The 24712-nt window shown below is 45.7% G+C and overlaps 1 protein-coding gene across 3 annotated transcripts in view; it reads left to right on the top strand.

The window, feature by feature from the left end:
• The window catches only part of HECTD4 (HECT domain E3 ubiquitin protein ligase 4), a 258154-nt gene that overhangs the window by 221076 nt on the left and 12366 nt on the right, over window positions 1–24712 (top strand). For all 3 annotated transcript variants that reach the window (XM_077292459.1, XM_077292466.1, XM_077292472.1), the window contains exons 65-69: window positions 13230–13333; window positions 13419–13542; window positions 13698–13888; window positions 16177–16323; window positions 16717–16836. In XM_077292459.1, coding sequence (XP_077148574.1) covers window positions 13230–13333; window positions 13419–13542; window positions 13698–13888; window positions 16177–16323; window positions 16717–16836 — 686 coding nt within the window. The remainder of the gene's footprint in view (window positions 1–13229; window positions 13334–13418; window positions 13543–13697; window positions 13889–16176; window positions 16324–16716; window positions 16837–24712) is intronic.

The raw sequence follows: 24712 nt of genomic DNA on the forward strand, positions 1-24712 counted from the left end.
GCACCAAAGGTTAAAAAAAAAAAAATATGCGCCAGAATGTTAACACATTTGAGAATACACTGGAGTGAAATTGCGCCAAATGTTGTGACTTTTAAAAAAGTCACAATTGATGAATCAGACTGTAACATCTTGAGTTGCTAGACTTTACCCCTAAAGCGGAAAACAAACAAAAAAGAAAAACAGACGAGCACATATAAAATAGACTTAACTAAAGACTAGAGTTGATCGCATAGCTTCGGATAAGTCCTTATCCGAATTGCTGCATCGGTAACCTGGATACCTGGAGCGTTCCTGATAATCAATTGTTCAGCGCCGAACCTGCATGTATCGCGGCTGTGTCACAGTCACAACACATGCATGGAGAGCCCAATAAACAGGCACTAAGGATGATTGGGTCTTCGTAATCAATTTGTTAGCTACACCCCACTACAGACACTGAGCTTATCTATTGTAGTTTAGTGCCTGTAGAGAGACACCTACATCATTGCAAGTTGTATTTTTATTATATTAGTTTTTCTCCTTCACCACATTGGAGGACACAGGACCGGCTGTGTATGCTGCTGCCACTAGGAGGCTGACACTAAGTGAATACTAAAAAAAGGTTAGCTCCTCCTTTGCAGTATACACCACCCACTGGCACCAGTTCATGCTTGGTGACCGTAGGACGCACACTGGGGTCTGCTATTCAGACCATACTTTTATTTTTATTTTTAAGTTTTTTTAAACCTTTTTTCCATAAGGAAGACTGTTGCGACGTAACCTTTCAAGGGGCCAATCTACCCCAAACAACAACAGGCGAGTGTCGCCTCCCTGTATCCTCTCCTGCGACGTGGGATGCCAGGCCTGAGCTATTTTAGGGGCGACAGTTCACTTCAAGGCGCTGTTCTCCCCGCACCAGAAACAGATGGGAACGTGGAGTGTCTCCTCCATGTACCCCCTTCTGAGCCAGGCCACAGCCGGACACAGCCCTGTGAAATCCTAGGGGAGCGAACCCTTAGGATACACAAAGGCTCCCCCCATGGCATCCGTGCTGCAGGGAGGTGGACGGTCCCTCTCCACCTCCCCCTCGAAGGTGACGATGGATTGAGGGTTCCTGCACCTTCCCTATTGCAGTCCTAACCTGCATGCAGAGTGGCAGCTTTGCCCATCTTCTCCTCCAGGCTTCCAGTGGGGAGTTTTCTATCCGGGTGGGGAAGGGGGCGGGGGCTCCTGAGCGGGTCGCGGGCCTGGTCGCCCTTTCTGGCCAGGCACTGCTAATTTAGTCCCCGGCTTCGGCCCTTGCTAGGCCGCAAGTCGGTGATCCCGCCCACTACCGCGCGTCACTCCGGCGAAACCGCCCACCTTTCTAGCACTTTTCCTGATCTTGGCGGCCATATTTAGCCACCCTACAAGTTCCCACGGTACGGCAAGCTCCCATGACTGCCTTTTTAGGACCGACACTGCACTGATTGGGGACAAAGCTCTCTGGGGCACAGGACCTAGGTAAGTGCTCTGCCATACTACCCACAGGCTCTCCTCTTCCTCCCTTTTCCTCAAATTGCTCTGCTGTCTTTCAGCTGCCAAATTGGCCTTCCTGCAGTATTTGGGGGTTAACAGGGATACAGCATGTCTCTACCTAAAGCCTCAAAAAAGCCCACTAAAACAGTGTTTTTCACTTCATTCCGTTCCTGTCAGGCTGCGTTACCAAGGGAATATACTACTCCGCTCTGTCAGGCTTGCGATTTTAAATGCTCTCAGGAGCCCTCCACTGCAACCGACCCCTCGGTGACTAGTCCCCCTGAGTGGGCTTTGTCACTATCGCAATCTATGGCTTCTTTAAGGTTATAGAGTCCCTTCAGGATCCTTCCAGGAGCAGTACCACTAACCCATCTGTCTCAGAGAATTCCCCTACATCAGGAGAACCCTCGGCCTGCAGGGGCTATCCTCGCTTAAGACACAGGCATCAAGGAAACGGGTACATAGCTTGTCCCCCAGGCCCTCCGGTGCTTCGGCGTCTGTTAGCTCTGCTTTTTGATTTCCCTCTCAAGGGGCATACAGCGAACATGACTCCGAATCTGAGTCAGATGGGCCTCTTGACCTAGAGTCCCCAGGTTATCAAGCTACCGTGGATAGTCTCATTGAGGCAATCAACCAGTCACTGCAGGTCGACGAAGAGCCTACTACTTCTCACGCGGATAACGCAGTGTCTGTTAAAAGGACTAAACGTCCTCATAGGCGGTGTGCCAATCACCTCGAGTTCCAGGACTTAGTCCGGCGACATAGTGAGCGCCCAGACAAACGCTTTGCAGGTCAGAAATCTTTGGAGACCAGATATCTCTTCTCACCCGACCTCAAACAATGGACGGAATCGCCTCCAGTGGATCCTCCCGTATCGTCTTTATCCTCCAAGACTCTGCTGTCCCTATGGATCTTCCATTAAAGATCCCACAGATTGCCATATTGACAGCCTTCGGGTACAAAATAGAATTCTCTTACCGCTCTCCGACCCAATTCTTTGCTTCCTGTCCCCCCCCCCCCCCCCGAAGCGGGAACGCAGGCTCGGGCCTTTTACCAAGCCATCGAGTCACTCCACTGAGACGGGGTCATCACCTCTGTCCCAGACCACAAAAGGTTCCAAGGGTTCTATTCAAATCTGTTCACGGTACCAAGGAAGGATGGTACAGTCAGACCCATCCTGGACTTAAAGCTTCTAAACAAATTTGTCAGAGTTCGGCATTTCAGGATGGAGTCCCTCCGTTCCATCATCTTCTCGATGGAACAAGGGGAGTTCCTAGCCTCCATCGACATTCAGGATGCGTATCTTCACATCCCAATTTTCCCTCCTTGCCAAAGATTTCTTCGCTTTCTCAGGGTCCGATTTACCACCAGAACTCATGGGCCTTGTGTTTGACGGCTTGGCCGTTGAATCCAGGGTTCTGACCCAGCTCGAAAGCCGGTGTCGGTGCGTATCTATTATCGGATCTGGAAAATCTTCCCACCTGGACTTGGGCCTAGCGCCGAGCTCCCTCAAAGGGCAGGTCTTGTCCGTCCTGCTCCAGCATAAGATCGCTTCCAAACCTATGGTGAAGAACGTTCTTTCAGGGAGTCTTCCACGTAGTACCTCCCTATAGAGCGCCACTCGATGCCTGGGACCTTAATTTGGTCCTAGGTGTCCTACAATACTTTTACCTATCTCTCCTTTCATGGAAGGTTGCCTTCCTTGTCGCGATTACTTTAATCAGAAGAGTCTCAGAGTTGGCTACTCTTTCCTGTCGAGCTCCCTTTCTGGTTTTTCACCGTGACAAGGTGGTCCTCAGACCGTCCCCATCTTTCCTTGCTAAGGTGGTGTCTTCTTTTCACCTTAGCGAGGATATTGTGCTTCCCTCATTTTGTCCTGCTCCGGTTCACTGCATGGAGAAGGATCTTCACTCCTTGGATCTTGTGAGGGCTCTTAGGAAGTACGTATCTAGGACGACATCTTTTCACCAGACGGATGCCCTGTTCGTGCTCCCGGTGTGACCCCAGACAGGATTGGCCGCTTCTAAGTCGACAATAGCCAGATGGATTTGGTCGACTATTCAAGAAACTTAGCTCTTCAGAGGCAAGCCTACTCCAGCGGGGATAAAAGCACTCTCCACTCGGTTAGTAGGTGCTTCGTGGGCCATTCGGCATCAAGCGTCTGCGGAGCAGGTTTGCAAAGCGGCGACCTGGTCTAGCCTGCACACTTTCTCAAAGCATTATAATGTCCATACTCAGGCATTAGCAGATGCGAGCCTGGGTAGAAGTATCTTGCAGGCAGCGGTAGCGCATCTTTAGACAGCAGGTGCCGTGAGTTTACTCTGTTATTTCCCACCCAGCAACTGCTTTAGGATGTCACACGGCCCTGTGTCCCCCAATGTGGCGAAGGAAAAATAGGGATTTTTGTGTACTCACCGTAAAATCCTTTTCTCCGAGCCACTCATTGGGGGACACGGCACCCACCCTTTTGGCCTTTTGCCTATGATGTGTATAGTTTTGACATGTTGTACCTACTGTTAATTTTTGTTAATCTCCTACTGCTTGGTCAGTGAACTGGTTCTATCTGGAGGCATTAGGTGGTGTATACGGCAGAGGAGGAGCTAACCCTTTTTTTTGTATTCACTTAGTGTCAGCCTCCTAGTGGCAGCAGCATATAGCCACGGTACTGTGTCCCCCAATAAGTGGCTCGGAGAAAAGTATTTTACGGTGAGCACACAAAAATCCCTATTTTCCGTCTACAAAGGAAAAAAAACACTCTTCATCCCTCTTCCAAGGCTTATCCCCTCTGTCACCAACTAGCTGTGGGATCACCTATTATGTCTTCCTACTCCTCATTTTTGTATAGTCTCACAAGGAAGTAAAAATTTCTGATAAGGTGTGACCCTGCAAGTACTCTAGGGGAGATGAATTTAGGAGGAGGCGGGGAGAATAGATGCAGAATTATAAGTATTTTTCCCTCTCTTGGTGTCCAGCAGCTTTGGTTCAAGTTTCTACTGAAAATCCAATGGATTCCCTAAACACACTTTTTTTTAAATATTTTTTTAAGCTAGCCTCCATTATTATGGCTTATCCAAAACCTAATTTATGAGCTATACATCACCCTTTTCTCAACATTTTTGGCTAACCTCCTAGTGCAGCCTCCTTTTCTATGATTTTAATGCACGGTTGGCCATTCAGTCTGGCTTCAGCTGCTGGGCTGCACCCTGCTCTTATTTCTTTTGTAATCATATGTGAGCACTGGTTGCTGCCATGCCATCATTTCTGGACTACTTGATCTTTCTTTGCCTCTAATTATCCTCAACTCAGGAAGCGACACGCGACTGGTTCTACTGCGTCCTGGCTAACTGCAATATGATATACCATACTACCTATTCCGTCTTTTCTCCGCCGTGTCAGACCACATTTGTTGTTTTGGCTGAATGTCAGACACATAAAAAATAATAAAAAATGGGGGTAGAGGGAGACGAAAGTAAGCTCACCTGGTATGTTGACACAGCATCAGTCAGATGGACAATTGCAGGGAAAAGCCCTGGTCAGGGCTGGTATGCATACAATAGAAAAAAGCAGCGGATCATGTTTTTCCCATAATAAAAACTTTAACAAATTATAATACGGAGGGCATTATTTATATCATGGAATGCACACAGTGTAAGGTATAATACGTAGGGTGCACTATTGGCTCCTTTAAAGAAACAAATGCGCAAACATATTTCTGATTTGAGTAGCGCTACTGCGGTTAACATGTCTGCAGCGTTTGTACATTTCCGTAATGTGCACTATAGTGATGCTTCCACATTGTCTTTCTATGGTATAGAAAAAGTCCACAAACCTATAAGGGGAGGGGGGAATTAAAGAAAAAAATTCTTAACAGAGAATCCTTTTGGATCTTTAAATTGCCGACAAGGATACCACTAGGACTTGTATATAATTAACCTTGTATGCTTTCTCGTATGTACTTCCTGGTGATTTGTGTATTTGGTACGTGATGGGATTAGCCATTCCGGTCACGAGGTCTTTTCCTCTTCTTTTTTTAAATTCAGCACATGATAGACTGTGATTAAGACGTGACTGTCAAAACACGTTGGTCCTGTTCACATCCATGGCCTGTCTTATGTACAGAACTTTTTAATCCAAATAATGAAAAGAGGAACCTGAGGTTACTACAGAATAAATACAGGCCAGCTGAGAGAAAGTGTGTCACCAAAAATATCAAACCAATAATTTTATTTTTAAACCAGATAAACACAACACAAATATATAAAAACAAATAAAAACCCAAACAGAAAGCCCATACAAAGACTAACTATCCTCCACTGTGTTTGCTGGGAATAAAATAAATGATAAATAAAACAACCTGCACCGGGATAGCAAGAGAATACCGAGAATCCGAAAATATTTCCACAAAGGCTTAGTATAAACCTGTGGGGAAATTCAAAAAACAGAGATGCCTAAAACATTGAAAATAGATAGCAGCTTAGAAAAAGCGAGAGAATTCTCGGAGCTGTGCCCCCCGGGTAGGGCTCTCAAAGCTGTGTCACTGCCTGTGAGATGCTATGTAAAGTGGTGTGGAGGTGCTGGCACCAACCCCTCTGCTAAGTTCTAGCTGCATCCTACCACACCCAACACTTGCAAGAGGGGGGTGGCGCCAGCACAGTGGAGAGCTGTTTGTGGTAGGCTGGATTTGGGCCACAGGCCTTGAGTTTAACACTTGAGCTTTAAATGAGATCTTCATCTGTTTCTTCCTGTAAGCATAATGTAAAGTGGAGTTTATAAAATTGTTTTGTTGCTTTTTTATTATTTATTTTTTTTTACATGTTTTGCTTTGTTCATGATAGATCAGTAGAGAGACGTGGTAGTTAACATCTGAGCAGTTCCAATGCCAAAAACACTCGGCTGGTTTATTTTTCTGCACTTGTTCTTTTGGACATGATTTTTTATCTAATAAAATTTAATATTTTATAACATTAAGGATTTACCGTACATTTTTTGATGACAATGAAGTGTTGCTGAGCTACTGAATGTGAGATACTTCTGATTCACTTCAGATACTCCTAAGTATTCATGTAAATACACTTTCTCAGTCGCCCTTGACAGCACTACCAGAGAGAGAGGGGATCCGCCTTTCAGGGACAGGAAACCTACAGGATAAAAGGGCGGTACCTCTCCCCTGCATCAGTTTGGTTTCCTGTCCCTGACTGGGAACCTTCTAGGACGGTACCTGAAGAAGACCGGAACCATGAAGGAGCCGACTGAAGAATCCGGAACCGGCCAGTCCGAGTCCTGGCAGCGGGGAGGCCCCTGCCACGGCTGGTGCGGTGTCCGAGGCCGCCACGGCGGTGTCCGAGGCCGCCACGGCTACGACCGATGGGTCCAGAGCGGGGTGAAGCGCAGCAGCCACTCCGGATAGGAGTTTGGAGCTCCCGGCGTTCGGCCGTGCACAGGACGCCGGCATTCCAACATGGCGCCGCACCGGAAGTGGTGAAGAGAGCTTCCGGTTCGGGGGCAGTGCAGTAACTAAGGTGTACCAAGATGGCGCTGCCCCGGAACCGGATTACTCCATTTCCGGGTCCCTGACTGCGCGCGCATGCGCAGTAGAGTCTTCAAAAAAAAAAATGGACGCTTCCTCAATGATGCAGCCACAGAGGAGGGGCTAATAATGAGCGCCTTGTTTAAAAGAAGGTGCACATGGAGACTCCTTGCTGCATGCCGTCCCAGGGTAATACCATGGAGGACAGCGATCAGCAGCTCCAGCCGCCGCCACAGCAGCGCCACCATCAACGACTGAAACCGGACGCACAGAAAAAGCGAACTTCTGCTGGCACCCGGAGTTCTCGGTCTGGTAGCCATTCCACGCAACATAGCAAGATCTCCAGCGTGGTGAATCGGCTACCATCTACGGATCTCACACTTCAAGATCCTACCCCTCCTCCAGAACCGGTACCTGTGGCTGCGTCAGATTGGTGAGTGATCTTCATGAAAGTTCACTTTTTGTAATTGGGGTTCCCCTTCTCCATTTATATTAGGCAAGGAAGAGAACGGGGAAGATGAAAAATAGAGCCTGCCCTTTATGTGGAAAAGCTCTGCCACAGACATGGGATAAGAAGCTATGTAAAGGTACCTTCACACTAAGCGACCCTGCAGCGATACAGACAATGATGCCGATCGCTGCAGCGTCGCTGTTTAGTCGTGTGGTCGCTGGAGAGCTGTCACACAGAAGGCTCTCCAGCGACCAACGATGCCAAAGTCCCCGGGTAACCAGGGTAAACATCGGGTTACTAAGCGCAGGGCCGCGCTTAGTAACCCGATGTTTACCCTGGTTACCATTGTAAAAGTAAAAAAAAAAAACACATTCACATTCCGGTGCCCGGCGTCCGCTTCCCTGCACTCCTCTTGCATCCTGTGTCAGCGCCGAACATCTCCGGCATCTCCCACAGAGCAGAGCGGCTCTGCTTTTACGGCCGGCACTTACACAGGATGCAGGAGGAGTGCAGGGAAGCGGACGCCGGGCACCGAAATGTGAGTGTGTTTTTTTTTTTTCTACTTTTACAATGGTAACCAGGGTAAACATCGGGTTACTAAGCGTGGCCCTGCGCTTAGTAACCCGATGTTTACCCTGGTTACCAGTGAAGACATCGCTGGATCGGTGTCACACACACCGATTCAGCGATGTCAGCGGGAGATCCAGCAACGAAATAAAGTTCTGGACTTTCAGCAACGACCTGCGATCTCACAGCGGGATCCTGATCGCTGCTGCGTGTCAAACACAACTATATCGCTATCCAGGACGCTGCAACGTCACTGATCGCTATCGTTATCGTTGTAAAGTCGCTTAGTGTGAAGGTACCTTAACTCCTGTATAGAACGAGTCCTCTGTGAGGAGACCCCAAACTTCGCCTCCGAATTACGATCTGTAATTAAATCAGAGGTTGAGACTGTGTTTAGCTCCCTTAAAAGTGGAAAGAGTGGTAGTAGGAAACAACCTACTCCCTTTGAAAATTCTGACCCTTCCAGCTCCGAGAGTAAGAACTCGGATACACAAGATTCCTGTTTTTGTTCTTCGGATAATGAAAGTGGAGGTCGTCACTGTTTCCCCTAGATGAGGTTGATAGCCTTGTTAAGGCGGTAAGATCAACAATGGGGGTGCTGGACCCTCGTCCTGACAAAACTGTGCAGGACATGATGTTTGGGGGGCTATCCCAGAAAAAGCGTAGTGTGTTCCCCCTTAATGAAAATATACAGTCCGGAGAGGAAAAACGCATCGGTTCCCTCTATTAAAAGGAAATACCCTTTTGAAGATGAGGCTTTTGTCTCATGGGATAAAGCCCCTAAACTAGACGTTGCGGTGGCTAAAGCCTCGAAGAAGTTCGCCTTACCATTCGAGGACATGGGAACCCTGAAAGATCCTCTCGACAAGAGAGCAGATACTTTCCTTAAAGCGGCCTGGGAGTCAGCAGGAGGATGCTTAAGGCCTACCATAGCGGCAGCCTGCACGTCACGGTCTTTAATGATCTGGGTTGATAACCTAGAGAAACAGCTCAGGGATGGGGTCCCCAGAAATAAAATCTTGGAGTCTATCCCTATGATTAGAGGAGCCGCGGCATTCTTAGCAGATTCTTCGGCCGACTCAATTAGATTAGCATCTAAATCTGCAGCCCTTTCAAATGCAGCGCGTAGAACTCTATGGCTAAAGAGCTGGCCGGGGGACTTACAAACTAAGCAAAAACTTTGTTCCATCCCATGTGAGGGCAAGTTTCTTTTTGGAGAGACTCTGGACGATATCCTGCAAAAAGCAGGGGATAAAAAGAAAGGGTTTCCCATCCTGGCCCCAACATATAATAAGCGGCCCTTTCGGAATAGGAAGTTTTTTAAAAGGAGACCGCCAAGGGAACAAACCCGATGGGATGACGGGAGGAGGAAAGATAGAGGGTTCCTTTTTGGTAACTCCCCTCGGGATAGAACCCCCCCCCCCCCGAAGTGACATCCTTCCCAGGGTGGGAGGGGGATTATCTCAATTCCTCCCGGCCTGGGAGAAAATATCGACCAGCCCTTGGATATTAAAATTGATACGAGAGGGGCTTCACGTAGACTTTCTATCCTTACCCCCACAAAATTATGTCGTAACACCGCTGAGATCGTCTCCTCTACAACAAGAAGCTCTGGAACTAGAAATCGTAAAACTAATAGACAAAGCTGTCATCCAAGTGGTTCCCCGTCTGGAGAGAGGGAAGGGATTTTACTCTCCATTGTTCCTGGTTCCCAAACCAGACGGAACCTTCCAGACCATAATAAACTTACGGAAGTTGAATACTTATGTAAAAAACCAAAGATTCAAAATGGAGTCAATAAAGTCAACGATAAAAAATCTGTTTCCAAACTGTTTTATGATAGTTCTAGATCTCAGCGACGCGTATTATCACGTCCCCATCCACAAGACCTCTCAGAAATTCCTCAGACTGGCGGTAGTCATGGAAGGACAGACAAGGGAATATCAATACAGGGCCCTTCCCTTTGGCATATCAATTGCGCCCCGCATCTTCACCAAACTGATAGCGGAGAAGATGGCGCATCTGAGAGAGGAAAACGTCTTGATTATTCCATATCTAGACTACTTTTTGATTGTGAGCAATTCGGCCGAACTCTGCCGTCAGCAGTGCGACAGAGTCATAGACGTTTTAAAAAAAATTGGGCTGGCTAGTGAACCTCCAAAAATCAAAGCTGCAACCAACCAGGGTTCAAGAATTTTTGGGTCTCACTTTGGACTCAAATTCTCAAATGTGTTACCTTCTGCACAAGAAAAAACAAAAGATAATCCACTTGGTATCGGAAGCACGTGCAAACCCTACCATGACCCTAAGGGAGGCGATGTCATTGCTGGGGTCCCTTTCTGCTTGTCTCCCAGCAGTTCAGTGGGCACAGCTCCACACACGACCTCTCCAGTGGGACATTTTAAGAAACCAGAAACTACTGGGGGGGGGGTGGTTAGAGGGTCGCATGACTCTAGATTTGCCTACTATTCGTTCCCTAGCTTGGTGGCTAAATCCCAGCAACTTATCAAAAGGGGTTCCCTGGGTGATAGAGGCGTCTCAGATAGTTACCACAGACGCAAGTCCCACAGGGTGGGGGGCTCACCTGGACAACAGAGTCGCTCAGGGGTTATGGACAAATCAGGAGCTCAGGTCTTCCTCAAATCAAAAAGAACTGAGAGCGGTAAACCATGCGTTACTGTACTTTCTAGACAAGCTACAAGGACATCATGTCCAAGTATTCTCGGACAACAAAGTAGTGGTAACTTACATAAACCACCAGGGGGGAACCAGATCCCAAACGTTAATGAAAACCTCCTCCGAAATTTTCAGCTTGGTTCAAAACAACTTCCTTTCCCTATCGGCCCTACACATAAAGGGGGTAGAAAACCAGAAAGCGGACTTCTTGAGTCGTACCCAATTAAAACAGGGAGAGTGGTCTCTAAATCAGGGCATCTTCAACAAAATAACAGACCTATGGGGAATCCCTGTGATAGACCTCTTTGCCAATGTCCACAACAGGAAAGTGAAAACATTCTGTTCCCTAGATTCCAGGGGGAACCCTCAGGCGGTGGATGTGTTCACAATTCCCTGGACACAAACACTTGCGTATGCATTTCCCCCTACTATTCTCATTCCAGCAGTCCTACGGAAGATCAGACACGACAGATCCAGACTCATCTTAATAGCCCCCTTCTGGCCCAAGAGAGCCTGGTTCTCATGGCTGAGGATGCGATCGATCACCAATCCCTGGGTTCTTCCGGATCTTCCAGACCTCCTATGTCAAGGACCGGTGTTCCACCCTCAGTCAGAGAGTCTCCATCTGACAGCGTGGAATTTGAGAGGTCACTATTGAGGGAAAGAGGGTTTTCCGACAAACTAGTGTCTACTCTGATGAAAAGTAGAAAACCTGTGACCACAAAAATTTATGGTAAAACCTGGAAAAAATTTCTATCCTCCTCTGGGGTAAGGTTGCAGGATGGGGTTCCAGTTGCTGAAATACTAGAGTTTCTACAAAAGGGGTTAGACCTAGGCCTTTCAGAAAGTACATTAAAGGTACAAATAGCAGCTCTGGGAGCATTATACTGCGAAAATATAGCAGCCAACCCTTGGGTAGTACGGTTTGTCAGAGCAGCCGCAAGGTCTAAACCCATAACTATACGAAGGCTACCATCTTGGGATTTGAACTTAGTATTGTCAGCTCTAACAGAATCCCCGTTCGAGCCCATAGAATCGCTTCCCCTTAAGATTCTTTCACTTAAAACGGCCCTCCTAATAGCCCTGACATCGGCCCGTAGAATAAGTGACCTTCAAGCCCTATCCGCAAACCCTCCCTTTACACAAATCCTGGACAATAAGGTGATACTAAAGACAGACCCTGCCTACTTACCAAAAGTTGCGTCCACATTCCATAGATCTCAGGAAATAATTCTTCCTTCTTTTTGTCCAGACCCTAGAAATAAGAAGGAAGAGAAATTCCACACACTAGATGTGAGAAGGTGTCTAGTCCAATACCTTAAAATCACCCAGCAGCATAGGAAGGAAGGGTCTCTTTTTATCTGCTTCCAGGGGCCCAGAAAAGGACTCAAAGCTTCTAAGGGCACTATTGCTCGATGGGTAACAGACGCAATAGCCTTGGCGTACTCATCCACCAGAAACGCCGTTCCACAGGGACTGAAGGCCCACTCTACGAGGGCTATGGCGACCTCCTGGGCCAAAAGGTCGGAGGTACCATTAGATCAAATTTGTAAGGCGGCCACCTGGTCATCACCTTCAACCTTTTTCAGACACTACCGCTTAGACCTAGCCTCTTCATCTGACCTAACCTTCGGAAGAAGGGTTCTGCAGGCTGTGGTCCCTCCCTAAGCAATAATCTCTGCAATTCTCTCTGGTAGTGCTGTCATGGGCGACTGAGAAAGTCGTAGTTACTCACCGATAACGGTGTTTCTCAGAGCCCATGACAGCACCTGCTTATTCCCCCCCTCATCACGTGTGCGGTGAGCACATTATTTTGTGTGAAGTGGCTTTTTCCATATAGACACGGTGTTTTCTGTTATACAATTTTATCATATTGCTTATTTTTTGTTGTTGTGACTAACCTGGAGGACCTCCGATGCTCTGTAAACAAACTGATGCAGGGGAGAGGTACCGCCCTTTTATCCTGTAGGTTTCCTGTCCCTGAAGGGCGGATCCCCTCTCTCTCTGGTAGTGCTGTCATGGGCTCTGAGAAACACCGTTATCGGTGAGTAACTACGACTTTTACCCCACTAAAAAGGATTTTTAAAGGCTAGCTCTACTTTTATTAGATGTCCTGAGCCGAAAAAAGCTGAGCTGCCTTTCCCAGGAAAAATACTAGAATTAAAAGTGGAAAGTCTTTGAGTGTCCATGTGGAGTTGCATGCTGTGAAGGCTGCTACCCAAGCAGTAGAGGAAAGTTTTTTCCAAAGAGCTTATTACATCACAAGGGGTGCAGCAATAGGCTGATGGGCATCACTACAGTACCTCTGCTATTGATAATATTGTAAACGGTGCCTTTATTCTGCCAAGTGTTGAAAAACCTATCCTAAATTTCAAAGTGGCAATTTTAAATTTGGAAATGACTTGAGATTACAGCGTTCTAATACGTGGTTTATTGTTGGAGCACCTCTTTAAATTTAACTTACAGCACATTTTGGCATAAAATTAAGAAAAATGTTCTAATTTTTTACAGAACTGCCTTAAGTGAAAAGAAGCCAACTGTGAAACCAAAATCTCCCGATAAAAGTCGGCCGGACGAAAAAGATTCTGATAAATCTCCAACTAAGAAGCAAGAAAGTATGTTCCATCTTTATGGATTTGGCCCTGGATATTGTGTATTGTGTTCGTTATTTAACCCATGGGTCTTCATGCCATTGTTTAGTTGCAGAGGAGAAGTTCCTAACACTAGATGGATTCCAAAAATTTGTGGTTGACAAAGCTAAACAAGACATAAGAAGCATCTGGAGGGCAATTTTGTCATGTGGATATGACCTCCACTATGAAAGGTACGAACTGGTGCAATCTGTAATTAAATCTTTAACCTTAAATAATGTCTATTGGTTTTTTAAACACCTGCTTTTAGTTGAGGTTCTATGCATTTGCAATTCTTTGGTGAAACAAGTGGAGTAGTTGTTTGTTTTTTGTTTGCTTTTTAATCTAGGTGTGCCTGCATTGATACACGACATGCTCAGAAATCTAGTAGAAAATGGACACTTGAAATGGATGTGGCTCTGGTTCAGTATATCAACCGGCTGTGCCGTCACCTTGCAATAACACCAGCCCGGCTACACCCTCATGAGGTGTACTTGGATATGTCTGACACTGCTGATCCCAGAGTGTCTTGTCTTCTGAGTAGGTGGTTTCTTACTTCTATGTCGTAACTTGTCTCTGTACAGAGTGAGATTGTACCTATTAACCCATTCTCGCTGCCGCTAATTTAAATTTTTGCGCTTTTATTTTTTAATCTTCTCCTAAGAGGGAAAAAAACATACTTTTCGTTGGCGTAAGGCTGCTTTCACACATCAGTTTTTTGCCATCAGTCGCAATCCGTTGTATTTAAAAAAAAAAAAAAAAAAACGGATTCGTCGCAGATTGTGAAAAAGTGTTACGACAGATCTGTTTTTTCGACGGATCCGACTAGGGGGGCTGGCTAAAGGATGCTAAAAAAAATCGGGGCATGCTCAGTTAAAAAAAACAAAACAGAATCCGTCGCCAGATTCCGTCATTTGAAGGAACCGGCGCCCATAGGCTTCCATTCTAATAAACAACGGACGCGACGGATCCGTCTCTAAATTTTTTGTCTCCGTCGAAAAAACGGACACTTTGATAGTTGTCTCCGGCCGCCGGACAGCCAATTTTCAACGGATCTGGCGATCGACAGATGAAACATGAGGCCATCCGTCGCTAATACAAATCTATGAGAAAAAAACGGATCCGGCAAATGATGGATGAAGCGTGAGGCCATCCATCGCAATCCATGGCTAATACAAGTCTATGAGAAAAAAATGGATCCGGCGGCATCAGACACTGGATCCGTTTTTTTCAAAATTTGACGGATTGCGTCTGATGGCAAAAGACTGATGTGTGAAAGCAGCCTAAGCTGCATGAGGGTCTGTTTGTTGTGTTGTGTTGCTGTTGTTGTTTGAAATTACTCCATTCATTTAACCATACAATGTACTGGAAAAGTGGAAGAAAAAAAGTGCTGTGTATATAAATAAAAAAGCACACAATTCCACCTTTGTTTTTTTTTTTAATTATTATTATTTTACATGATTTTCCAAGTCAGTACAATTACAGATATATTAGAGAGAGTTCATATGTTTAGTTGTTTGTTTGTTTTTCTGGGTAAGTATTAAAAAGAAAATTTCAAGATTAAAAAAAAAAACATTTTGAGACCCAGAACTTTTTTTTATTTTTTGAGACCAATAGCTGTAAGTTTTATTGATACCATTTTAGGATACATACAATATTTTGATCCCTTTTTTATTAGATTTTTTTTTATGGAGCTGCGGGGACCAAAACCCACACTTCTAGTGTTTTCAAGTTTTTTCTTTTCACAGTGTGTATCATATAGGTTAATTATTTTTATATTCTGATTGGACTTTTTTGTCTGTTTTTCTATATATTTAAAGGGGAAAAAGAGGGTGCGTTTTAATTTTTATATATATAATTTAGTATTTTTATTACTTTTTCAGTCCCTTTAGGGACTTGCACATGCAATTGTTTCTTGCTCTGTAATATTGCAATACTACTGTAGGCTTTTAGTATGGAGTATACAGTAGCGAGGTTTCTTACGAAGACTGGTGCACGTGCACACCGGCAATCATGTTATGAAAATACCGCTGTCAGTGAATGATTGATTGACAGTGCCATTTAAATGTTTTAACAGTATCGATTGGAGCATGATTCTGTCGATGCGGTTACAGGCATATGCCAATAGTTTGACACATGGCACGTTCAGGGTATGGTGCGAGCTCTGCGCCTAAGCCCACTTCGTACAATAATTATTTCCATCTTAAACATTTATGACAAAGATTTCGACTAGGTCTGTTTTGATTTATGTATAGATTCAGTTTAAAGATTTGATAGGTGCTATACTCCACATTGGGCAGCTTTAGACATGTATATAACTCCGCCAAACCAAGATCTAGATTCCCCATTAATATTGTTATGATAGTGGTTATTCATATTGCAAGACTTCTAATCATGCCGTGGACATAACTGTGAAATATTTATCTCAAGATGTTATGTTCAATAGGGTGACATTGTGGAGGCGGGGGAAGAGGGACTGGGTCCCTTTCATGGTTGACTTGTTTTTTTACAATTGTAATAAAAAAAGTTTGATTTTAAAAAACATTTGACAAATCCATTGTCCTCCCTGGATTTAATGCTCAGATCTATCAGTAATTTCCATAGATTGCAGTTGGATGCCAGTGCATCCACTCCCTTGTGGAAGTGTAGCAGGTGTCTCCATTTTCCCAATAGGCGAGGGCCCCAAGGGTATTTATAGCATATCCTGTATAATGATATAGATATGGAAAACCCCTTAAACAGTGCAAGTCTTTCTAGATACAAACCATGTATGTATTACAATAAATGCATGTCATTTAATTTGCCTTTAAATGTCTTGTCACTCTCAGATGTTCCCATTGAGAGTCTTCGACTCCGGTTTGCCCTTCTTCAGTCACTGAACACCACTCTAGAAACCTTTTTCCTGCCTCTTGTGGAGTTACGGCAGACAGACATGTATATGCACAGCATTGCTGCTTTACTACAACAAGCAAAAGGTGCGAGAATATTTTAATGCTGAACTGTAAAGTGAAAACTGTTGCTTGCATTTTGCCTCTTTATGGGAAACTATTGTGCTAAGGCCTATACTTCTAGCTCAATCCCGGATCTGCTGATTTTTATTTTGCCTTTCAGCCTAGCATTAGAGAAATGTTTTAGGAGTTAAAGATGCTGGGTTTTGTTTTCAAGATCATTGCTGTATGTATGTTTTTCTGTAAGAGGAGACTAGACAGATGTATCTTCAGTGGCCTTCACCACAGTTTTCAGCGGGATGTCTCCATCATTTTATTTCTTTATGATTACTGTGGGAGCAATCAGATTCATTGTCTAAGTTACAAATTATCTAATGTGGTAGTATGTGTTAATACCTTTCTTGTATGTTCTGAAAATAGGACTGATCTTCTATGATACAAAAGTAACTGTGATGAATCGGGTGTTAAATGCAACTGTGCAGAGGACTGCTGACCATGCTGCACCTGAGATCAGCCTCGATCCCTTGGAAATTGTAGGAGGTAAATGGATTCATTTGTACATCTGAGAGGGCAAATATTGTTTAAAGCCCACTGAGCATGTTACAAAGAAAAACTAGATATCTAGAGGTATGCCCAGTCAAAAAACTAGTTAGTTTTTTGACTGGGCATACCTCTAGATATCTAGTTATAATGTTAGAAGGGTTTTTTTCCTAACATTTTTTCTAGTCTTTTTAGTGTATTAATATTTACATCGACTAGTCAGATAGAGAGCTTCTATCTTTTGTTTTGCTCTCTTTTTGCATTTTTAAAGCCCTGTTTTTCCTAGGCAATATAATTATAAGGAATATAATCCCGCTGTTGGGATTTTTTTTATCATGTTTCTTGAATGAAGGTTATATTTTATGAGGCCATGTGCACACGTTCAGTATTTTTCACGTTTTTTTCGCGTTTTTTCGCTATAAAAACGTGATAAAAACGCGAAAAAAACACTAACATATGCCTCCCATTATTTTCAGGGTATTCTGCATTTTTTGTGCAAATGTTGCATTTTTTTCCGTGAAAAAAATCGCATCGCGGGAAAAAAAGCAACATGTTCATTAAATTTGCGGAATTGCGGGGATTCCGCACACCTAGGCATGCATTGATCTGCTTACTTCCCGCACGGGGCTGTGCACACCATGCGGGAAGTAAGCAGATTATGTGCGGTTGGTACCCAGGGTGGAGGAGAGGAGACTCTCCTCCACGGACTGGGCACCATATAATTGGTCAAAAAAAAAGAATTAAAATAAAAAATAGTGATATACTCACCATCGATGGCCCCGGAGTGTTCCCGCCTCTCACCGCTGCATGCTCTCTCTTCCGTTCCTATAGATGCTCTGTGTGAAGGACCTGCGATGACGTCGCTGTCTTGTGATTGGTCGCATGACCGCTCATGTGACCGCGACGTCATCGAAGATCCTGCACACACCATCTATAGGAAACGACGCCGCTGAGGAGATCGGCTGTCTGCAGAGGGTGAGTATAACCATTTTATTTTTTTTATTATTTTTAACATGATATCTTTTTACTATTGATGCTGCATAGGCTGCATCTATAGTAAAAAGTTGGTCACACTTGTCAAACAGTATGTTTGACAAGTGTGACCAACCTGTCAGTCAGTTTTCCTACAGATCGCTTGAACTTTAGCATTCTGCAAGCTAATTACGCTTGCAAAATGCTAAAAAAAAACGCGAAAAAAACGGGAAAAAAATGCGGATTTCTTGCAGAAAATTTCCGGTTTCCTTCAGGAAATTTCTGCAAGAAATCCTGACGTGTGCACATACCCTTAGGGGTAGTTTTTCTTTGTAAGCTTTTAATTATTTGCCCTTGCACATATTGAGTTGTAAGAAGATTTCCCACTGAGCATGTAGTAACACGAATGCTTATTTAGTAGTGACACCCTCTGCAGAACACAGAGCTTTTGAATATAGATAGTGTGATCCGATTAACAGGACCCGAATCGGTGGCCACAACGTTAATCTGTGGCCACATCGTTAATCTGTGACCGCTGAACAGGAACACTGCAAATCACTTCTTACTTGTTGGAATCCACAGATCCTCTTTTGATTAACTAGCCTGGCATTAGATCATCTTTGACATTGTGCCAGGCTGGGCTAATCAAAAGAAGGTCCGCGGATGCTGGTAGGTAAGAGGCAGTTCTGAGGCCTACCATTTTACAGATTATCATCCCTAGTTTTGTCATATAAAGTCTTATATAACTCATGCATGTGCTACAATGGTTTTTAGTGCACCACAAAGTAATTTTTAAGCCTGAATTGGAAAATAAGTCCTTCGTATTAAAAGTAACGTTTTACCACGGCTGACAACCAAATATTCTTATCTCTCCCATCTATATATATATAAGGCATCGTGATTACTCGCTAATCCCGCCCCCTGCACAGTAGCTCCGCCCCCACATCACACACAATCCCTCCCCGACCACATTACCACACACAATCCCGCCCCCACCACATCACTACTCATAATCCTGCCCCCACCACATCACCACACATAATCCCGCCCCCCCACCACATTACCACACACAATCCTGCCCCCCACCACATTACCACACATAATCCCGCCCCCCACCACATCACCACACATAATCCCGCCCCCCCCACCACATCACCACACATAATCCCGCCCCTACCACATTACCACAGATAACCCTGCCCCCCCCCCACATCACCACACATAATCCCGCCCCCCACATTACCACACGAGGCTTCGTTCCCCCACATTACCACATGAGGCTCCGTCCCCACACATTACCACACGAGGCTCCGTCCCCACACATTACCACACGAGGCTGCGTCCTCACACATTACCACACGAGGCTGCGTCCTCACACATTACCACACGAGGCTCCGTACTCACACATTACCATACGAGGCTGCGTTCCCACACATTACCACACGAGGCTGCATCCTCACACATTACCACACCAGGCTGCGTCCTCACACATTACCACACGAGGCTCTGTCCCCACACATTACCATACGAGGCTCTGCGCCCACACATTACCACACGAGGCTCTGTCCCCACACATTACCATACGAGGCTCTGTCCCCACACATTACCATACGAGGCTCCTTACTCGCACATTACCACACGAGGCTCCGTCCCCACAATTTAATTGTGTTTACAGAGAAATTTTAACTTAATTTATGTTTCGTTATTAAATTTGTTTAGATGCTGGAATGAATAAAAAACGCACATCTTACTGAATCCAGTTTGTTTTTGATTTTACACTGTGAATAAAATGTATTATTAGTATTATTCAGATTTTTAATGATCATTATTATTAACTTCATTTTAAGTTACTTTACCACCTGCGTAAGCGCTATTGAATGTTGTCATTATTTACTTTAGTTTAATCACTAGCAGCGTTAATTAGTTAGCAATGAGCGTGCCGAGCGTTAGCTGGCTGGAAACAGCTAGTTATTTTTAAGACAGAAGTGGAATACACAGGTTCCCAAAATGGCTACATGAAAGATTATTTTATTTTCTTCAATGAGAGCATCGTTTGCGAGTTCCTGAAATTTTACTATCCCACTAATTGCTGATTATAGGATGTATGCAGGGCCGGACTGACCATCTGGCAATTCTGGTAAATGCCAGAAGGGCTGGTCTGATTGTGGGCTGTCTTGTTTGCTGCATTGTTAACAGAATCTGTGTTTTCAAGACACGCATACTGTTAAGAGTTGTGACGGAGCACAAAGTCGATGACTCCGTCATTTACCACACCAGACCGGTATCATTAGAAATATTGGTCTTGTAGTAAATCTTGCTTTCCTCTATCCAGGGTAATATATCCAATCTAGTGCTTTGGGGACGGGGACGGCATGGGTCTGTGTGATATCAAATGCCAGGGCTGAATTTCAGCCCCAGTCCATACCTGGATGTTTGCAAGATGATTGCTCACCACTACTAAATGTGATTTTCCCGTCTCCCATGACAGCACACATGAGAGAGGGGATCCGCCCAGTCAGGACAGGAAACCTACTGAATTAAAAGGGCGGTACCTCTCCTTCGCTTCAGTTGGGTTTCCTGTACTGATGGGAACCCTTGTGCTGAAGTCACGGCAGTATTTTTTGCTTGAAGATTCCACTCAACCACTCCTGTCCCGGCACTGGAAGAACAGGCAGCATGCCTGTATGCCGGCCTTCAGGGTGTGGAAGAGCCGTTCGCAGGTCCTGGGGCCTTTGCGCACGTGCGGGCATTGGGCAGCGCAGTCCGGAGTCCTGTGGCTCTTCTGCGGCTGCCACGCCGCTCTCTGCCCCCTCTGCTGCTGCCGTCGGCTCTGGTCTGGCTTCCGGGTGCGCGGCGGTGATGCGCGCAGGGCACGCTGGGAATGGGCGTGCCCGTGTGATGTCGCTGCTGCGCGCCGGATCCAAGATGGCGGCGCCCATAGACAGACGCTGCAGCGTCACAGGGATCTCCTGGGTCTCCTGGTGGGCGCAGATGTGGGGGAGGAGCAGAGTTTTGTACCGGATGAGGCGGTGAGCAGAGTGGATCACCCTTCAAAAGGGGGTGAGTCCACAGGAAAAGTGCTCACATCTACAGAGCTCCGCTATGGAGGATTGTATGGAGCAGCACTCACAACAGTCATCACCGCAGCAGGAGAGCTTACCAGGTGCTATGTCTGCTCACCAGCATGCTAAGAGGAGAAGCGGCAGTCGTCCGGATCGAAGGTCGCAGGACTCCTCAGCTTCTAGGAGGGATGTTATCCGTACTCCAGATCAGCTTCAAAATCCGGTACCCTTGAGTGTCAGCGGGTGGTGAGTGATCTTCGTGAATGTCACATTGGTGGTAATGGGCTACATTTCTCTGCTTGCCTGTCAGGCGCCGAGGAAGGCTAGTGCTAAGTCCAAGAACAAAGAATGTGCCCTCTGCAAAGCCCCGCTAACAGTCCAATGGCAGAAAAGCCTCTGTGCGGACTGCATCCAAAAAACTATTCAGGATGAATCCCCTGACTTTGCCGCTAGCCTCAGGGCCATGATTACAGCAGAGGTTAAAGGGTCTTTAAAATCAGTCCTTAAAAAGAGAAGTAGCAAGATCCTAGAGACTGTTTAGGATTCTGGTACCCCTCAATCTGAGGAATATCAAGAAGGACCTCTGTCTCCATGTTCGTCCTCTTCTGTGTTCTCTGGCTCTTCGGATAGCGATGTTGGGGGCCGACCATGCTTCCTAACTGAGAATACAGATAAACTCAGGGCTACAATGGGCCTTAAAGATGAGAAGGAGTCCAGATCAGTAGAGGACGTTATGTTTGGTGGTTTGGAGGAGAAGAGGAAGCGTACCTTCCCAGTAAATACTAGAGTTAAAACCCTTATAGAAAAAGAGTGGAAGAAGCCTGAAAAGTCTGGTAGTCTTCCCTCAGCTTCTAAGAGACGTTATCCTTTTGAAGAAAAGGATTCAGAAGTATGGGATAAAGCCCCTAAAATTGATGGTGCGGTGGCTAGGTCATCTAAAAGGTCATCCCTACCCTTGGAGGATTCAGGCGTCCTAAGAGACCCTTTAGATAAAAAAGCGGATGCTTTTTTAAAACATACCTGGGAAGCAGCCGCAGGAGGTCTAAAACCGGCAATAGCTGGAACATGTGTTGCCCGCTCCCTTATTGTCTGGCTGCAACAAATAGAGGATCAGTTGAAATCTAGAGTGCCGAGAGACGAGGTCCTAGCCAATATGGCAATGGCACAAGGAGCGGCAGCCTTTATAGCTGATTCTTCAGCAGACTCTGTAAGACTTGCAGCTAGGGCAGCAGGATTGTCTAACGCGGCAAGACGTGCCTTGTGGTTGAAGGGGTGCCCAGGGGACTTACCCTCAAAAAATAGACTCTGTTCCATTCCGTGCGACGGCAAATTCCTCTTTGGTCAGAAACTGGAGGACATTTTAGAAAAAGCTGGCGACAAGAAAAAAGGTTTTCCTCGTTTTCCAGTGGATATCAGACGGCCTTATTTTCGGAGAGGAAAATTCAATAGAGGTCGCCCTCCGGGAGATAGAAGGAACTGGGACTATAGAGATAGAAAAGGATCGGGGTACATGTTTAAGGGCCCCTCCACATCCACAAAAATGCCCTCCCAATGACGCCAAGCTAGAAGTAGGGGGAAGGCTTTCTATCTTCACGCCTGGTTAAATATTTCCCCCAGTCGTTGGGCGTTGAATGTTGTCGGCGACGGACTAAAAATAAAATTTATTCATCCACCTCGACAGACTTTTGTGTTGACACCATGCAGAAAACTTCCAGAGGAACAACTAGCTCTGGAAACAGAGGTATTGGGGCTAGTTCTAAAAAAGGTCCTAGTAGAAGTTCCAAAGGAAGAGGAAGGAGAAGGGTTTTATTCCCCTCTCTTCTTGATACGAAAGCCAGATGGCTCACTAAGGACTATTGTCAACTTAAAAAAACTCAACCGGTCAATAAAAAATTACTCCTTCAAGATGGAGTCGGTAAGCTCAGCGATAGATACTGTTCCCGGACTGCTTCATGGCAGCTATAGACTTAAAAGACTCTTATTACCATGTCCCAATTCATCGGGACTATCAAAGATTTCTGAGAGTAGCAGTGATTGTCCAAGGACAACTCAAACACTACCAGTATGCTGCCCTTCCATTTGGTCTGTCAATAGCGCCAAGAATATTTACAAAATTAATGTCAGAGGTCATGTCCTTCCTCCGTTCCCGGGACATAGTCATTGTTCCGTACCCAGACGACTTCCTGGTAATAGGCAGATCAGTAGATCACTGTCTTGCACAAATAGAAGAAGTGACTACGACCCTAGCAGTGTTAGGTTGGGAGGTAAATGTCGCCAAGTCGAGATTAACACCAGAGAAGGTTCAATCCTTCCTGGGGTTGGTTCTGGACTCCACGCGTCAACTCTGTCTCCTGCCGGAGAGCAAAATATCCAAAATACAAAGTCTTGTGGAACTGGCGATACATCAGCCTGTGATGACGCTAAGAAAGGCGATGTCTCTGCTAGGGTCACTAACATCCTGTATTCCCGCTGTAAAATGGGCACAGTTCCACCTGAGGCAATTGCAGTGGGAGGTCCTGTCAACACAAAGGTTGTTAGAAGGGCATTTAGAGGGAAAAGTTCATCTCTCGTTACGCGTCAGAGATTCCCTAGTCTGGTGGTCAGTGAGGGATCACTTGAGCTCAGGGGTTCAGTGGCTAAATCCGATAGAAGACGTGATCACAACGGACGCGAGTGGTACAGGATGGGGTGCACATCTAGGGACCCTTTCCATACAGGGGTCCTGGTCCCATACAGAAAAATATCAAACATCCAATATAAGAGAGTTATGGGCTGTAGAAAGGGCAGTAAGACATTTCCTTCCAATCCTTCAGGGTCGTCATACCAGAGTGATGTCCGACAATTACGCAGTAGTAGCCTATGTCAATCATCCGGGGGGAACGAGGTCCCTTTCACTCATGAGGGCAACATCGGCGCTTCTTCAGTTAGCAAAATCTCACCTACTGTCCCTCACAGCTCTGCACATAAAGGGGGTCGAAAACACGAAGGCGGACTACTTAAGTCGCAAAAAGCTAAGACAGGGAGAATGGTCACTGAATCCCAGGGTGTTCCAACAAATAGTGCAGGCCTGGGGCGAACCGGTAATAGACTTGTTTGCCACGCTTCACAACAGGAAGGTGGAGAGGTTCTGCTCGTTAGACCCGAGGGGGAACCCGGTTGCAGTAGATGCCCTCCGAATACCGTGGAAGTTCAGCCTCGCTTACGTGTTTCCACCGATATCATTAATTCCGGTTGTAGTGAGGAAGATCGGGATGGAGCAGGCAAGAGTGATTCTGATTGCTCCATTTTGGCCAAAAAGACCATGGTTTTCTCTCCTAAGACAAATGTCGGTAACCGATCCATGGATCCTACCAGAGGTCCCGGACCTGCTTACCCAGGGTCCAGTATGCCACTCTCAAGTGAAGGGCTTCCATCTGGCAGCCTGGAATTTGAGAGGGCATTACTAAGCCGACAGGGATTCTCGCCAGGGCTAGTCTCCACCCTGCTGAAAAGTAGGAAGCCGATTACATCGAGAATTTATGGTAAGACATGGAAGAGGTTTCTAGAGTTTTTAGGACAACCTTTGTCGGATGAGGCTCCTGTGGGTGCTATTTTAGAGTTTCTGCAAGCAGGCTTACAGCTAGGATTGGCTACCAATACACTTAAGGTTCAAGTGTCAGCATTAGGAGCTTTATATCATTGTAATTTAGCCTCCAATAAGTGGGTTGCCCGTTTCATTAAATCATGTAGTAGGTCTAGACCTGTAGTAATTCAGAAAATTCCTCCTTGGGATTTAAATCTGGTTTTAGATGCTCTAACTAAGAGTCCTTTTGAGCCTTTGCAGGAATTATCGATAAAATTTC

Source organism: Ranitomeya variabilis, chromosome 1, assembly GCF_051348905.1.
Source record: "Ranitomeya variabilis isolate aRanVar5 chromosome 1, aRanVar5.hap1, whole genome shotgun sequence".
NCBI classification, from domain to species: domain Eukaryota; kingdom Metazoa; phylum Chordata; class Amphibia; order Anura; family Dendrobatidae; genus Ranitomeya; species Ranitomeya variabilis.